At 35.3% G+C, this 15,705-nt stretch overlaps 1 protein-coding gene across 5 annotated transcripts in view; it reads right to left on the bottom strand.

Annotated features, from left to right (window-relative positions):
- The window catches only part of CFAP47 (cilia and flagella associated protein 47), a 492,283-nt gene that overhangs the window by 41,560 nt on the left and 435,018 nt on the right, over positions 1-15,705 (bottom strand). For all 5 annotated transcript variants that reach the window (XM_041740236.1, XM_041740239.1, XM_041740237.1 and 2 more), the window contains 2 exons: positions 6,974-7,145; positions 4,070-4,231 (listed from right to left, as the gene is read on the bottom strand). In XM_041740236.1, coding sequence (XP_041596170.1) covers positions 4,070-4,231; positions 6,974-7,145 — 334 coding nt within the window. The remainder of the gene's footprint in view (positions 1-4,069; positions 4,232-6,973; positions 7,146-15,705) is intronic.

The raw sequence follows: 15,705 nt of genomic DNA, 5'->3' as shown, positions 1-15,705 counted from the left end.
AGGAGATAAAATGAGTGGGAAATATCAGAAAGGGAGACAGAACATGAGAGACACCTAACTCTGGGAAACGAACATGGGGTAGTGGAAAGGGAGGTGGGCGGGGGTTTGGGGTGACTGGGTGATGGGCACCCAGGGGGGCACTTGATGGGATGAGTACTGGGCGATATGCTATATGTTGGCAAATTGAACTCCAATAAAAAATAATTAAAAAAATAAATAAATTGCAAAAAGAAAGGAAGAAGATAGTTTGGCAATTTCTTATAAAACTAAACATACCCTCATCATAAGATCTAGCATCATGCTCCTGGGTGTTTACCCCAAAGACTTGAAAACTTATATCCACAGTAAAACCTGTACCCAGATGTTTGCAGCAGTTTCGTTCACAATTGCCAAAACGTTGAAGCAACCAAGACATCCTTCATCAGGTGAATGGGTAAATAAGCTGTGGTACATCCAGACAGTGGATTACTCAATGCTAAAAAAAATGAGCTACCAAGCCATGAAAAAACATGGATAAACCTTACATGCATATCTCTAAGCAAAAGAAGCCAGTCTGAAAAGCCTACATACTATATGATTCCAATTTTTGAACATTCTGAAAAAGCCAAAACTAGTAGACTAGGTTTCCCGGGGTGGGAGAGAGTTAAATAGGGAGAGCACTGAGGAGTTTTTTAGTGCAGTGAAAATACTCTGTATATTATAATGATGTATATATGCCATTGTTCTTTCCAAATTAATAGAATGTATAACACTAACCTAAAGGAACTATGGACTTTGGGTGATTATGATGACAAATGTAGGCCCATCTTCGGTAAAAAATGTACCATTCCAGTGGGTGAAGTGAAGTTGACTATCAGAAAGGCTATGCATAGAGTTGGGGCAGGAGGCATATGAGAAATCTCTGCACCTTCTTCTCAATTCTGTCATAAACCTAACACTGTTTAAAAATAGTTTAAAAAATACTACATATTGGGCAATTTTATTTATATGAAATATCCAGAAAATGCAAGATTATAGAGACATAAAGCAAATCACTGGTTGCCTGAGACTGTGGGTGGGAGCAGGGGTTGAGTGCAAAGGGGGTTGAGAGATATTTGGAAGGAAATGGAAGAGTTCTAAACCTAGAATGTGGTTATGATTGCAAATTCTATAATTTTTGAAAGAAATTATTAAGATGTATACTTACAATGAAATTTTACGGCATGTTCATTATATCTCAAAAACTGGTGTAAAATGTGTTTTACATGTGAGATTAGTAAAAGTATTGTGGTCATGCTGCCTATGTTATCACAAGTATAACTAGGGTAGCTATGGTGGAACAGAATAATAGCAAAGAAAATAGAATCAATATAGGTTACCCAGTCATCTCTAGTTAAACCACTTCATAACCCCAAACCATTAAAGTTTACTGAAAAATATTCCATCTATCTTTAAATTTTTTTCTAGATATGTCTTCTTTGGCAAGGGAAATAAAAGCAAATAAACTACTGGGATTACATCAAAATAAACAGCTTCTGCCCAAAAAAGAAACAATCAAAAAAATGAAAAGACAACCCACTGAATGGGAGACGGTATTTACAAATGACATATCTAATAAAGGGTTAGTATCCAAAATGTATAAAGAACTGATACAACTCAACACTCAAGAAACAGATAATCCAATTAGAAAATGGACAGAGTCATGAGCATACATATCTCTAAAGAAGACATACAGATGGCCAAAAGACACATGAGAAGATGTTCAACATCACTGTCATCAGTGAAATGCAAATCAAAACCACAATGAGATACTAATTCATGGCTGTGAGAATGGCTAAAATTAACAACACAGGAAACAACAGGTATTGATGAGGATGTGGAGAAAGGAGAAACCTCTTGTGCTGTTGGTGGGAATGCAAGCTGGTTTAGCCACACTGGAAAACACTACAGAGGTCCCTCAAAAAGTTAAAAATAAGGCATGCCTGTGTGGCTCAGTTGGTTAATCATCTAACTCTTGGTTTCAGCTCAGGTCATGATCTCAGGGTTGTAAAATGAAGCCCCCTGGCGGGTTCTGCACTCAATGTGGAGTCTGCTGGAGATTCTCTCCCTTTCCTGCTTTCTCTCTCTCTGCCCCTCTTCCCACTTATATGCATGGGGGCTCTCTCTCTCTCTCTAACATAAATAAATAAAGCCTTAAAAAAAAGTTAGAAATAAAACTACCCTATGATCCAGCAATTGTAGTACTAAGTATTTACTGAAAAGAGACAAAAATACTGATTCAAAGAGATACATGCACCTGCATGTTTGTAGCAGCATTATCAGCAATGGAAAGAGCCCAAATACGTATTTACTAATGAATGGATAAAGAAGAGGTGGTATAAGTATACAAAGGAATATTACTCAGCCATCAAAAAGAATGAAATCTTGCAATTTGCAATGATGTGGATAGAGCTAGGGAGAATTATGCTAAGTGAAATAAGTCAGTCAGAGAAGGCCGAATATCATATGATCTCACTTCCATGTGTAAGTTAAGAAACAAAACAGATGAACATGGGGGGAAAAGAGAGGCAAACCAGGAAACAGACTCTTAACTATACAGTAAAAACAGAGGGTCACTGGAGGGGAGATGGGTGGGGGGATGAATGAAATAGGTGATGGGGATTAAGGAGGGCACCTGTGATGAGCATCAGCTACTGTATGGAGATAATGAACCACTGTATTACACACCTGAAACTAATATTACACTGTATGTTGACTAACTGGAATTTAACAAAAACTTGAAAAAAAACACCTCGCACTTGTCAGAATAGCTAAAATCAAAAGCAAAAAAAACCAACAAATGCTGGTGAGAGTGTGGAGGAAAAGGAACCCTTGTGTACAGTTGGTGGGAATGTAAACTGGTGTAGCCACTGTGGAAGACAGCATAGAGCTTCCTCAAAAAATTAAAAATAGAACTACCCTATGATCAACTAATCTCATTATTGAGTATTTACCCAAGAATACAAAAACACTAATCTGAAAAGATATATGTAGCTCAAATATACATTTATTTTTTATTGCAGCATTTTTTTACAATAGCCAAATTATGGAAGCAGCCCAAGTATCTATTGATAGATAAATGGATAAAGAAGTGGTAAAAACACACACACACATATACACACAATAGAATATTATTCAGCCATAAAAAGCACAAAATTTTGCCATTTGCAATAGCAAGGACGGAGGGAGAGAGTACAATGCTAAATGAAATAAGTCAGAGAAAGACAAATACCATATGATTTTACTCCCAGGTGGGATTTAAGAAACAAAACAAATGAAAAGGGAAAAAAATAAAGAGAGATGAACCAAGAAACAGACTCTTAATTATAGATAACAGACTGATGGTTACCGGAGGGGAGGTGGGGGGATGGGTGAAATAGGTGAAAGGGATCAAGAGTACACTTATTATGATTAGCACTGAATGATGTATAGAATTGTTGATCATTATATTGCACGCCCAAAACTAATATAACACTGTATGTTAATTGTACTGGAATTGAAAATAAAAACTTAAGGAGAGTGGGCTATAAAAATACATTAATAACATCCTTTGAAAAACAGAGGGGTGCCTGGGGGGCACAGTCAGTTAAGCATCTGACTCTTGGTGTCAGCTCAGGTCATGATCTCAGCGTCCTAAGATCAAGTCCTTCATTGGACTCTGCACTCAGTACAGAGTCTGCTTAAAATTCTCTCTCTCTCTCTCTCTCTCTCTCTGCCCCTCCCAATACTCGTGTGCTCTCTTTCTCTCTGTCAAATAAATAAATAAATAAATAAATAAATAAATCTTAAAAAAATAGAACTATTATCCTGAATTTCAGCATCTACTTACTTTTGTTACCTGTTTTCTTGGTCCTCACTTTGTAGACTCTATTTTTCTAATTTTTATTGAAAAATTATGAAATATATAAAGCTTTCATTCACAGAAGCAATATTCCTCTGGCTTACACAGCAAAAGAGGACATAATAGAATTTTCCATCTTAAATTTTGTTTCTCAATTCAGCATAAATTACATTTACAAAACCTGTTACATACTTTTGCTAGATATATTACCTTGTCTGACTTGTCAGTCTGAAGTCAACAACTGATTCCTTAAATAAACCAATGCCTTCAATATCAATGACATCATCCACATCAGGCTCAGTTGCAACCAACGTTATGGGAAACTTCCAAATCCCATCTGTTATGCACTCAATTTTCAGTGTAATTTGTGTCCTTAAATATAAAAAGAGATTACAGAGGATACTACAGGAAAACAAGCAAAAAAAGAATACAATAGAGCAGATCAACATCCATGCAGAAAACATTAGTAAACCTTGTGATGTTGGTAAAAAGGCTGGGGCTTAAATGCAGGTGACTGTTAATTACATTTTAGGAATAATTTTTAGGTCTTTCGTTATATTATCAATCTCCTTGTGAGATAAATATATTGTAGTACATCTTATCTACTCTCTAGTTATTTACTAAGAACCAGTAGAATATGCAGAATTGACTGCAAATTTTCTGTAACCAGCACAGAATATGATAATATTTAAGAATCCAAGGTGAGGTCAGTGAAGGGAACCAGGCATTATACAAATAGGTCTGTATGGAAATTTTGTTCAAAAGGAAACATTGTGAGGAGGTTTTTTTCAATTCTTGCTTCATGTAGAAAAATTATATTTTCTGTGGATACTTACAAAGCTCATAAAATTACCTTAAATATTTTTAAAAATTAAATTGCAATTTTAATTTAAATTATTTAAATTATTTGATTATTTTAAGTTATTTTACTTTCTTCACTTATCTAGGTAAAACATGGCTTAGGTATAATTATTTTCTTGTTGTTTTTCATAATTTAGAGCTGTTTGTTTTATTTTGGTTTTTCTCATTTAACTGTATGTCTTCCAGCAAATCACCTCAAATAAATAAGGAAGAAGGAATGACAAAAGTAAACGAATATATACATATTTAAACGGAATTCTTAAACTACATCAGAATATCACACGACACACAAAAATTTATGAATCATGCATACAAGTTGTCCTAAATCAGGTTTGCAAACATTCACCAAGAAACTCTAAATCCACAAAATGTTGAATAGGTATAAATTCACCCGGTAGTGCTCATATTCACCAATGAAAACATACTCTCTTTCTGGTTGTTGCTGGTAATTTCTATATCACTAAGTCAACAAAATACAAATCTAAATGTGAAAAAAATACTTATGAAATAAACACAGAAAACTATCATAATGAAAAAGAAGATAAATGTTTACAGTATACTATCTTCTTGTAGCTTGGTTTTTATTACTGTTTTCTGAAGATGACCCTCATATGTTTTAGTGATTGAACTACATATTCAAAACCACTTTAAATACTTGCCTGGCTACATCAAATACATAGTTAAATTACAGAAATAATTAAAAACACAGCTAATACTTCAGCTGTCTTTTCATTGCTAGATTGTATTTTGTACTTTTTTTTTTACAAAAGGTTTTATACATTTATTTATTTGAGAGAGAGGGAGAGAGAGAGAGAGAGATCACGAGTAGCAGGGAAAGGCAGAGGGAGAAGCAGACTCCCTTCTGAGCAGGGAGCCAGACTCAGAGCTTCTGGATCCTGGGATCAATACCTGAGGAGGCAGACACTTAACCAACTGAGCCACCCAGGCACCCCCGTATTTTGTACTTTGTGTGTATTGTGGTACTGATCAGTGTCTGCATTAAGACATAAAGAAATCCCTGTTTCAGATGCAGCATTTGCATGTGCTAAGTACCAGTTGCCCAGCAAGTAAATATAAAGACACTGGATGCGGTTTCCCAGAAGAAAGACATTAAAGGTCACTATTCTCAGAGATTCTGATATGATCCTCTTAAATCTTACTACAGGATGTGCAATGTTATAGTTTTGGTGATAAAAGCAACTACGAAGTAGAACACAGCTGAGGCATTTTAAAAATTTTTTTATTTTTATTTATTTATGATAGTCACAGAGAGAGAGAGAGAGAGAGAGGCAGAGACATAGGCAGAGGGAGAAGCAGGCTCCATGCACCAGGAGCCCGACGTGGGATTCGATCCCCGGTCTCCAGGATCGCGCCCTGGGCCAAAGGCAGGCGCCAAACCGCTGCGCCACCCAGGGATCCCCAGCTGAAGCATTTTTAATCATTTGAACTGGTTCTGAGAAGTAGTATCCAGAAACATCATGTTGGGGTGCCTGGGTGGCTCAGCAGGGTAAGTGTCTGACTGGTGATTTTGGTTCAGGTCATGATCTCATGGATCGTGAGATTAAGCCCCTCACTGGGCTCTGTGCTCAGCAGGGAGCGTGCTTGAAAATTCTGTCCCTCTGCCCTCCCCCCATTCTCTCTCTCTCTCTCTCTCAAATTTAAAAATCTAAGAGAGGGCAGCCTGGGGCGGGGGTGGGGGTGGGGGCTCAGCGGTTTAGCGCCGCCTTCAGCCCAGGGTGTGATCCTGGAGACCCAGGATTGAGTCCCGCTTTGGGCTCCCTGCAATGGAGCTTGCTTCTTCCTCTGCCTGTGTCTCTGCCTCTCTCTCTGTGTCTCTCATGAATAAATAAATAAAATCTTTTCTAAAAAATAAATAAATAAAAATCTAAGAGAGAGAGAGAGAGAGAAACATCATGTTGCCAATGGACAGCACCAAGGCAGTGGTTTTTGAAAAAAATTTACAGAGTGCACCACTCTTTTGTGAATATTCTACCCTAATGACCTTTGGGAGTTCACAGTTTGTGAAGGATTTCTTAGACTTCTAATCATTTTAACTATTTTTTGTCTTTATCAGAATATTTTTCAGAGCTTGATAGCTAGAGAGAATCTAGCCCAAAATATTTACCTCAGTAGCATCAAAGTAGTAATACAATCTAAATATAAAAAATGGAAAGAAAAATCAACATTTTGTTTAAAAGAGTAATAATATGTAGTTTCAAAGAGTCATAATATTATTTAAAGAAAAAAGTTTACCTCAATGGTTTCTTTGGTGCAAACACCACATTGAAGACCAATGTTATCATTTCATCTTTGATGTGATAAATTTTTTTGATCATATATAAAGCTACACAGGATCCCAAGTTAGACTTCATAGCTTCAGATTCAAATTGAATTTCATATTCAAATTCACGTTTTATAGGCATACCTAAGAAAATCAAGATTAAAATGATTTCAACTTAAGTATATATAGATTGAAAAGCAATCACCTGTCAACACTAATCATGCACAGATATTCAGACAGAGGGAGAAGATTTATGTTATTTATTTATTTATTTATTTTTTTGATTTATGTTATTTAAATTGCATTTATAATACCTAGTGCATTACCAGATGTATAATAATACTCAGTAATGTTTTTGTTAAAAGGTTAATAAATAAATTATTGAATAAAAACATAAATGCAGAAGACAACTCCCACTACCTTAAATCTTTAAAATTTAGATTTATGAAATAAGAAATAGCTAGATGGCAATTAATAATCAATACTTACCATAAAATATAAATAATATGGCATGGTCCATATAATAAATTTATTAAAAGTTTATAGATTTGTAACATATAAAGAAATATTTGAATTAAGTTTAAAAAATATTAAAATGGCATCCTAATCTATTAGGGCAGAATTTTCAAGTTCTGGTATATTTTAATAAAAGAGAGAATTTTTCATGTTTTAGTCTTGGGGTATTACAGACCACCTAGTTAACCATATCTTCTTAACCAGTAGCTTACCAGAAGAAAGTAATAGCAGGGTTTTGTTGGGTACATGTAAAAAATATCTTAAATCCAGTACTAGCATGTATAAGAGAAGAACAAATATCTATTATATTAACTCTTCACATACGCAAAAGGAGCCCAAATGCCAAATTGAGAAGTTTGTTGCATATGGGTCATGGAAGAGAGGTCAGGAACCCATAACTTGACCTGGTCCACAGCTGAGGTAATTTCTGCAGTCTGTCTCCAGTATATAAAGGTCAACATGATCTTTGGGTTCATAGAACTGATGGCCACCTTTCTTTAAGCAATCCAAGCAGAAAACTGACCACCTTTAAGACGTAGTTGATTATATCTACTGTAGAACTCTGAAAAATAGTATGGCTGTAACAAGCCCAAGTCACATTTAATGATTATCCAGCAAATCTTATTAATGTAAAATAACTGGCTGACCCACACTCTTATAAGATCTCTCTCTCTCTCTCTCTCCCTCTTTCTTACTTTTTCCACATGTAAAAGTATATTTTTGATCTCTGGAATTGCTGATTTTTTATCCTGTTGACAAAATCAGCAATTATTGCTCCTATCAATAACCTGTCTTTGCAATAGCAAAATCAATGTGTCTACATATAATGTGTCTATTTGTTCTAGGGAGATATGGAAATGTTCCATAGGAAGCCATAATCCATACAAAGAAAGAGCATTTAAGAATTTTAGATTGGTTAATGGGAGATGAAATTTCCATTGCATTCAAATAACATAATATTTTTAAAGCAAATACTGTATGTAGTTGAGCTCTGCATCTGTTTCTACTTAATTACTAAAATCTTTATGGGAATGTTTATGTCAGAATGAAGACAAGAAATGAGAAGCTAAATTTAGTTTCAGAAGCATTGAACTCCCTGTGGAGAATCTGTCGCTATGGATGTTATAATTGTAATCATAAGAAGATCCATTGCTACAAAATAGAGACACTTATCGGCTAAGGGATAGGAGGTGAAACAAGTAGAAACAATGTGAATATATTTTTCAAACTACACATATTCCCCCTTGTCTGTAACTGGAATATATTGTTCTGAGCAATATCCTTTTCCCCATAAAGGAGGGGGAAAGAAGAAGGTTGGAGAAAGTCACAATAAACTGACATTCTGTACTGTATCTTAAAAGCAATCTGTTAGTCTCTCCATTTTATTTGGAAAGTCATATTACCAAGTGAGAAATATGGTTTTTGTTATGCTCCTAATTTGGAGAGAAACTATATAGTATTTTTATGTGGACTGGGTGGATAAGAGTGAAGTCAGTGAGGCCAGTTTAAAATAATTATCTTGATTGTTGGATAAAATTAATCTCTCATGGCAAACATAGCTCATAACTGTAAGAGAACACCAGCACATTTCTAAAACAAAATTTAAATAAATGTAGTTTCCCATAATACACTTTACAATTTCAAAATTACAACCCAACAGCGTTTGGGACTACTGTAACAAAGTTTTCAACATGGAGGGAAAATTCTACTGTTTTTTAGCAAACCCTTAAAAAGGCACTTAAATTCATGAAACTAATAGGATAAGTATATATTCATCTTTAATTGTGTTTTAAAGATTTTGTTTATTCATGAGAGACGGGGGGGTGGGGTGGGGTGGGCAGAGACGCAGGCAGAGGGAGAAGCAGGCTCCATGCAGGGAGCCCGACATGGGACTCGATCCCGGGTCCTCAGGATCAGGCCCTGGGCTGAAGGCAGGTGCTAAACTGCGAGCCAGCCGGGCTGCCCTTTAATTGTATTTTAACAGTATGTAAAAAGCTTTCCTTGAAATGACAAGTATGGTTTTTCCCTCATGGAGCTGAAGACTGAGAGGCAAGAACTGGCAATGAACTAACAGTAATACCACTAGTTTTTAATTACTGTGATAATTGCTATTATGGAGAAGTAAAGGAGGTTATGAGAGCATCTGTTCTGGGATCCTGGCTGCTAAGGTACTGAGGCAGAAACCAATATACCAAAATTGAAAGGTGATAAAGGTTACCTGGATGAAGAAATTTAAAAAATGCCTCCTAAGCATTGGAGCAGCGTGGGGGATTTTGCCAGAATGGAAACGACCTTAGCCCATTTGAGAAAGAACTCATGGATGAAGCAGAGGAAGTGGCAAGAATTTGTCAAAAGATAAAGTGGACAAAATAGGCAAGACTATACAGGGGACGGTGAAGATTTGGGACTTCTATGAATAACAGGAGCCCACTGAATGTTTTAAATATGTCAGTAACGTGCTCTTTTAATGGCAAATTGAGCAACAGGGGATTAGGAGAAAACTTAAGGAAGTTTCCACAGTAGTTCAGGCCAGGTGATGGCTTGCACCAGGGTGAGAGGAAGATGTAGATTAAGATCAGATAATGCCCTGCTCTGTATAAAGTGGGAGAGACATGAGCAAGCATGACTGGCAACAGAATCACCAGCTTATTGCTTCTGTCCTGTATCCATATCCTTTACATATATACAAAATATTTAATCAAACAGGTTTCAGAGAATTTCAGAGTATGATACCTGTATCTTATCTGTATCCATATCCATATCTATCTATTGTGTCACAAAATAATAATGCCGATAATCATTTGGGTATGTCAGCAGAGTCATTATATTGAACAAAAGGGGCATGTCTCCCATCCGGATAATATCCCTGCATAATTATCATTCAACCTAATGCCTGTATCATAGTGCCAATAAATCATGCAGTGGGAGCTACGTTGGCCAACGGTTCCTGTTATTAAATTTACTAAGGTGAATTTTCTCAGGACAATGACTGAATTTTATTCAATGTGGAGGAACATCAGTCATTTTTTTTTAAAAGAACACCTGACTAAATATAATCAGAAACTATAGATTTATAACAAATTCATTATAAAATATGCTTGAAATTATGTATTATTATAACATATACATTTTAATCTGTAAGAAATACATGTCAAAATAAACCCAACAAAAAGATTTCAATTATGGAGAAATGACTATCAAAGAATAATGAACATTGTATTTCATGTTTTTCCCCTAAATGTCTGTTCTCTCTTCACTAATAATGGGCATGCCCATCTGTTAGAACATCATAATCACATAAGGAATGAATGGAATTCTAGGGACAAATTTGAAACAGATGAAGACAGTAAAGTATTCAAAGAAAACAGAGAAGGCTGGATAAACTCACTAAAGCTATTTTCTTTGAACAAGTAATGAAGAACAAACCACTCTTACTTTTTTAAAAAATAAAATTGCAAATCTTTCTGAAGGAAGATTTCATTGACATGTTTTTACTTCACTTTCATAAGGCCATTTAACAGACCAGACATTTTGATTAATTTAATATAACTGCATGTTCCTCTGCTCTGACTACAAGTACAGTAAACTACAAAATGAAAAATTAAACAAGGTGGCCTCACATTTTATTTGAAACAAGATACCAAAAAAGAAAAGATAAGGGAACTTCTTGCAACATAAATATTTGATCTGAGCTTTCAGCAATTAGCATCCAATTTCAGTCTCTATCTAATATGTAGGCACCATATTTTTGTATTTTCTTTTTCCAGGGATATTCTTCTGTGTACTGATGAGAATACCCACTGAATGACAATGAGAGGACTACGTTTCCATTATAAAACATCATTTGTCAGTAACTGAAGATGGTCACTCTAGTATATAACTGTCACAAAATACCCCCACTAGAGCTTTGAATGACAATAATGGTAAGATCTAAAACTTATGGAACACATACTGAGAACAATAGGCTTTCTAAGGATTCCATGCATTTACATATTTAATCCTCAGAAACAGCCTATGAAGTAGATGCAATTATTATCTCCATGTTACAGTTGAAGAAACTGAGTTTATAGAGATATAAAGTAATTTTCTCAAGGCCCTAAAAAGATGAAATAGAAGAACCCAAGGTGTCTGGCTTTATACTTCATAACCTGGGATATGAGGCCGGTCAAGTGGCACAATTGCTGAAAAGATACCACTAGCAGCAGCTTCTGGAAATATGCTGGACATAACTGGCGCAATGGAGTGTGGTGTCCCTCAGGGCAGAGCCCTTGGTCACTCAAACATTTAGATCCTGGTCAGAAGAAGAGGTGTCAACCAGAAAAATGGAGGAGAGGCAACCAGAGAGATAATAAATAATAAGACTAGTCATGAAAACTAAGAGTAGGAAGTCTTTCAACTGGGTCAAATGTTGAAAGGCTGAGTGAGCTCAGGACAGAAATCTGACCATAGGTTTATACTGGATAAAGGTGACCATCTTGTGAAGGGCAGTCTCGTTAGGACAGTTAGGACAGAAACCTTAACAGAATGAGTTGAGCAAAGAAAGTAAAATGAACAAAAGCAGGGGAAAGGATCAAATCTATTGGCCAAGGTAGGGTCTTGGAAGGGCCAATGACAGGTTTCTCAGGAGCTGTGAGTGATTACAGACCAAACAGGGCATGAGAGTTTACATATGATGTGCAAACAACATACAGCAAGATGATGGAAATGAGACCAGTGTGACACATAAATTAGCAAATCAGACACACAAAAAAGGATAACAGATTAATCAAAGAACAATGGCCTCAAGTTATAGAACATCTGGAAAATAAAAGGAAGAGGCATGAATCTGATATGCAGTTAAACAATAAAACCACCCTCACAGAAAAAATCTCATAGAGATAGTCACTGAACTAATCCCCAGGGAGGCACAAAGAAGGGATAGACCAAGAATTACTTAGGAAGAACAAATACAATTATGGGGGAGATTATGCCCACACAGAATAATTTGTAATTTGTAATTTTATAGAAGTGACATTGCAAAATACAGTCTAAATATCCACATATAATAATATTCCAGTAGGGCAATACCAATTGATTTAAATACTGCAGGTGCATAAATCCAACATGTTGGACAGATGTTCTTTGAATTCCTTGACAACAGTCTGTGTGTCTTATTAATTTTGGTATCTCTGGGGCTCAGCAAAGTATCTGGCAGCAAAGATGCTCACAAGATTGTTGTTGAAAGAAATATAAAAGTGATCAATCCTGGTTAACTCAATGGTGTATATGAGGAATCAGGGTGGAAGGAGAGCAGAGAGGTCCTGGCATTTTCATTTAATAAGGCTTGGTAAGGTTCTTTGGACTCTTAGGGAAAGATGATGAAGATAAAGGGCAACTGATGGGAAGGAGTGTTGGGGATTCTGATCTCCTGCTTATCATGTCTATATAGAGGGGCCTATTCACTCACAAGAAAGGAAAAGTATAGGAGGAAAAAAGTCTCAGCATCAATCTGCCTCCTCCATCATGACTTGCCATTGGGGGAAGAGCAACATATCTGATCAGTGAATATGGGTGAAGGAATGGAACATGAGTAGATGAACAGACCTCTTTCTTTCCTAATGTCTTGAATCCAGAATGTGCACTTTCTTTTCCTTCTTCATGTGTAGGTTGTTTGTTCCTGCCAGAAATCTACAACTGGCTAGTCTCGGGTAAATGCACTTCACTTCATTTTGGTGGAAGGTATTAATAAACCCAAATGAATCCATAGTGCCAAGTCACTTTATAATGAATAGAGGTAACATTTTGATCTCCATCTGCCCTATTTTGAATCTACTTCTCATTTGGTCACTAACCTGTGTGCAGGAATATAAGGGTTTAATTAGTGATCATGCCTAAAACTGCATTATAGTCCAAGCCAGAGAGTTTTAAAATTTCCACCATAATGGATTTAAGAGACTTTAATTTCCACCATAATGGATTTAAGGGACCAAAGGAAGTACAAACTGGCATGAATAACATGACTCTTTTGAACACTATTTAATGTGTTGGGTATACTATAATTAAATTACACACACAGGGAGAAAAGAGCTGGTTTGTCTTTGCATATACTGAAGACTAAAATAGTATTCAGACTTCGTGGTCAGACTTGTCCTTAAAGAAATAGGTGAGAAGGGAAAGGCAAGCAGGTAGACTTACAGAGTGCAGGCAAGTTGATTACCTCTTTCGAATATGGGCAGAAAAGAAATCAAATTATTACCAGATGCCTTTAATGAACCCAGACAAAGGAGAGGTTAATGGATTTATCAAATATTCAGGTACCATAAAGACAGAGAAAAACATTAAGTTTGGGAGGGGACTGAACAAATCTACTTCTATATAGGACATGCTTCAGAACAGAAACATTCACAAATTAAAATGTCTTTAGTCAAAAAATAGATAAATTTCTTGAGTTTGGTGGTATTGAGCACAGAAAAAGCTATTTTAGAGGGAATCACTGGAAGATATAAGCCTGCGAACCTTCCAAATTGTTATTTTCAATATTAAGTATTATTTTTCATCATGAAAAGTATTGAAGCAATAAAATAAGAGCCATATCAAAAGCTGTACTTTCAAGAGCTATTTTCTTAATTTGCCTTTCAAATGTCCCAAAATGATACTGGCAGCTTCCTTAGAGACCCTGCTTATATAGAAGGAAGTAGACTTTTTTTTTTTAGTAATAACATTTAATCAATTTCTATTTTTCAGAATTATAATTTCTTTAGCTTGCAACCTAAAAAAGGTATAAGTAATTTCATGTAGCAAGAACATATTAAAATGGATACTATGTATAAGCATTTTTTTTACCTTCTTTCACAATGTCACAGAAACATCAACATTTTGCCTTCAACAGGATAGATTTCAAATAGAAATCAAAGTTTGAATACTCAATTATTAAAACTCACTTAAGCACAGCAAAATGACACACAAAAAAATTATTTTACTTTAGAAATATACTGGACATTTACTGGGGTACATTTATTAAAAGTTGGCTGCTTATTAAAATATGTTCCATTTCAATAAAAAGTGCTTATTTTATTTCTCACTGGATATAGACAGTTGTGTTACACATTTGAACTCTGAGGTTAATCTACACTGATATTTTTTATCCATGATCTGCATAAACAATCAGAATTCCCTTTAGTCTTATCTACTGGTTGAAGGAAAGGAAGTCGGCAGGGTTTCACTTACTTAAAAATTATAATTCCTACCTTTCTCTAATGCTTCTACATTATTCACTAAAGCAAAATCTGTATTAAACTTACAACATTTCTGAGACAAATGGAAATGGTTTCCATCAGTCTGATTTCATTTTGAATAGACACTCTTTAAAATAGAGTAATTGAACAGACTTCCAATAGAAAATTCCCCTCTCCTGACATGTTTATTTCATTTTTTATAAATTTAAACAGTCTAGGATTCAGTTGGCATTTCTGCAATTACAAAACTAAAATTCAAAGAGAAAAAAGCAAATAACTAATAAATTAACATAATTACAAATTAAATGTCTGTGCAACTTAATATTTTCTTAACTCACACAATACATACTATCAATACCTAGCTAGTAAATAAATAAGACAATAATTAGTGTAAACCACTTTTTTTTGTAACTCCAAAGATTTTATGAAGTACATTGGGTACTTGTAACATAGGTACTCATTTCATAATTCCATCTTCAGTTTTTAAATTATTACCTTCCAAACCATATAAGGAAAGAGTATGGGGGAGATTGTTTTTTAACATTTTTATAATTCATTTAAGAAATATTTATCATTTCCAGATCCTCTCCCATATTTACTCTCAGAATACTTGTTTGCAAACAACAAAACTCTAGTTTGAATGATCTATTTTGGAAGACACCAAGGAGTATCCAGAAGAGTGAAAGGCAGTTGACTCTTCATGACTGAGCCATGTGTATAAGTTGATGAGTAGACAGAGAAAGTAGGCCTGATTAGAGAGGAGAAAAGCAGACATGCAGAGAAAAGCAAGCAAAAAAAAAAAAAAAAAAAAAAAAAAACTTCTCATTTTTACATATTACAGCTTCAACAAATACAGATAAACAGTAAGGGATTTGACATGCTGCCCAGAAAGTGACTGAAACTCTGTCCTAAAGAGTGGGGACATGAGTTTCACGGAAGGAGAGCTATGAGAGGTATGAGAGGTAGGAGTTTCT

This window comes from Vulpes lagopus, chromosome X, assembly GCF_018345385.1.
Source record: "Vulpes lagopus strain Blue_001 chromosome X, ASM1834538v1, whole genome shotgun sequence".
Classification (NCBI taxonomy): domain Eukaryota; kingdom Metazoa; phylum Chordata; class Mammalia; order Carnivora; family Canidae; genus Vulpes; species Vulpes lagopus.
Note: the sequence above shows the minus strand (reverse complement) of the source record. Positions and strands in the feature narration are given on the sequence as shown.